At 38.4% G+C, this 2750-nt stretch overlaps 1 protein-coding gene across 1 annotated transcript; it reads left to right on the top strand.

The window, feature by feature from the left end:
* Positions 1-1210: 1210 nt before the first annotated feature.
* Positions 1211-2119, top strand: LOC306639161 (olfactory receptor 4C3D; the record flags this gene model as incomplete). Its single annotated transcript, XM_079102568.1, has 1 exon — positions 1211-2119. The coding sequence occupies one exon, from the start codon at positions 1211-1213 to the stop codon at positions 2117-2119; it is 909 nt and encodes a 302-aa protein (XP_078958694.1).
* Between the last annotated feature and the right edge of the window lie 631 nt (positions 2120-2750).

Genomic DNA, 2750 nt, shown 5'->3' with positions numbered 1-2750 from the left:
CTTACAACACAATGTTTTCTCCAAGAAGCAAGGAAGCAGAAGACAGATTTTGAAGTGAAAACAGAAGGATAGAGGACCACTTTTCCCCTTTTAGTTATTTATTATTTAAAGTTGGTATAAAACATTGATTTTTTGATCTTTTATAAATTGATTTATAAGTCATTTTTCTATTTAAATGTTTCTAAATGGCATTACCTTACCATACAACTATTTAACAGTGAATGTATTTATATGTCTTGTTTTTGCACCTTTAAAACAGTAAGGTGCATTTTGCACTCTAACTTAGTGTTTTTATTTACTTTAATTGTTAATTATAGTTTTGAAAATATGAAAAACTGCAAGTAAAGAGGAACCTTGGGAAGACTTCAAACTGGGTAATGATTGAATGATCAGCTCCTAGGAATATCACTGTGGCAGCCATGTGAACTATTGAGCAGGTGTTTGAGACACAAGGTAGAAGAGATCAGTTATGATGTTGTTGAAGCCTCATCTTATTTTGCTAATTCACCTAAATCTAGTGCTGACAAGAAATTGCATAAAATTCTTAGGGAAAGTATTTTCCTATAATCAACTATTTTAATGAAAAATACATAATTTAAAAACTGCATGTGAACTGAAAATAATAAGTATGCATAATTATGGGGTACAATGTGATTTTTTTGCCTTTTTATAAATTGTTCAGGGTCTTTTGATTAACATGGAATGGAACTGTAATGTCAATGAGCTGCAGTGTGATATTTCAGCACAGGCGCACAACATACACTGATCAAGTCAGGGCAATTAGCATTTCCCTCTTATTATTTCTTTATACTTAGAACCCTGAATGTCTTCTTTTCTAAATCTTCATAAAACATATAACAGAGTGCCATAAACTATAATCACTGCATTATGTTGCAGAACACCATTATAGAAACTCCACGAAGAAATCTTCAATCTGAAAAAGGCTAGTTTTAAAAAGTATTGCTTTTTATTTGTCAAAAAGCAAGAGATGCAATATTTTGAAAATTATTCATTTTGTCCATTACTTATGTTTTCAATCAAAATCACTAATTAGAAATGTAGAACATGATTGGCACTATTAGTGGGTCTTGGGGATTCAGGGTTTAGGTTCATTGTATTCCACAAATCCTGATTTCCCCAGGATTTTGAAATGTCTCTAAAGAGATGTAATAAAACTTTCATGGAAATTTCTTTTTGCAGCTCAGGATTCATGGATAGTCACCGAAACATCACAGAATTTTTCATGTTGGGACTCTCACAAAATCCTGAGGTGCAGAGATTTTTATTTGTGCTCTTTTTGATCGTCTACCTGGTGTCTGTTGGGGGCAACCTACTTATCATGATCACCATTATCTTCAGCCCCTCCTTGGGCTCCCCTATGTACTTTTTCCTCTCCTGTTTGTCCTTTATTGACACTTGCTATTCCTCATGTATGACCCCCAAACTCATTGCTGACTCCTTGTATGAAGGCAGGGCCTTCTCTTTTGAGGGCTGCTTGGCTCAGTTCTTTGTTGCTCATTTATTGGGAGGAACTGAGATCATCCTGCTCACGGTGATGGCCTATGACCGCTATGTGGCCATCTGCAAGCCTCTGCACTACACAACCCTCATGACCAAGCAGCTCTGCACCATGCTGGTGGGGGTGGCTTGGCTGGGGGGCTTCCTGCATTCCTCAGTGCAGCTCCTCCTGGTCCTTCGGCTGCCCTTCTGTGGGCCCAACGTGATTGATCACTTTGTGTGTGACTTGTACCCTTTGCTGGAGCTGGCCTGCACCAACACACGTGCCATTGGTCTTCTGGTGGTAGCCAACAGTGGTGTGATCTGCCTGCTGAACTTCCTCATGCTGGCTGCCTCCTACGTGGTGATCCTGCGCTCCTTGAGGTCCCAGAGTGCAGAGGGGAGACGCAAAGCCCTCTCCACCTGTGGGGCTCACTTCACAGTGGTGGCCTTGTTCTTTGTGCCCTGTATATTTATTTACATGCGCCCATCATCCACTTTGTCCATTGACAAAATAGTGGCTGTGTTTTATTGTATTTTGACACCCATGTTCAATCCCCTGATTTATACCCTGAGAAATGCAGAGATGAAAAATGCCGTAAAGAATCTCCGGAAGAAATGAGCAATTGTGGATGGTTGACACAGGCACAGGGGGTAAAGAAATAATAAGCCACTTTCAGAATTAATATTGTCATGATGAAATATGAGAGATCATCAAAAATTTCTGCAGAGAGCTGATTAGAGTATTTGAATTCCTGCCTAATCTATCCATGCTTTAAAGTATTGCCAGACAAATGATTATATAACAGTTCAAATTCTTCTTAATGGGTTCAACTTCAGAGCATGGAAGAGCAACCTCTCTCTTCCTCACCTGTGCTTCAGAGAGAGCTTGCTTCAGCTGGGCATGCTGAGTATCTATGATGAGTACAATTCTTGTGTTAAAACATCAGCGTCCAACTCTGGACACCAGAATACTGATCACTTTAGTGACTGCTGGTTCACTTATGTTTTCTATCCTATGATAATATTGGAAGAATCTATAGCTTGGGATACTGAGAATAGAGCAAATGAAATTAGGAATGACTTCAGTCAAATCATGGAAGTATGCAGAACTGGTTCATGATAAAATTAATGTGAGCATGATTATATGTAATAAACTATAAAATACTATAAATTCTGAAATAAATTCCTATATAGTATGTCAGGTGAACCTCCCCCCAAAATGACTGAACATTGACTTAATGTTAGCCATT

Source organism: Sciurus vulgaris, assembly GCF_902686455.1.
Source record: "Sciurus vulgaris genome assembly, chromosome: 11".
NCBI lineage: Eukaryota > Metazoa > Chordata > Mammalia > Rodentia > Sciuridae > Sciurus > Sciurus vulgaris.
Note: the sequence above shows the minus strand (reverse complement) of the source record. Positions and strands in the feature narration are given on the sequence as shown.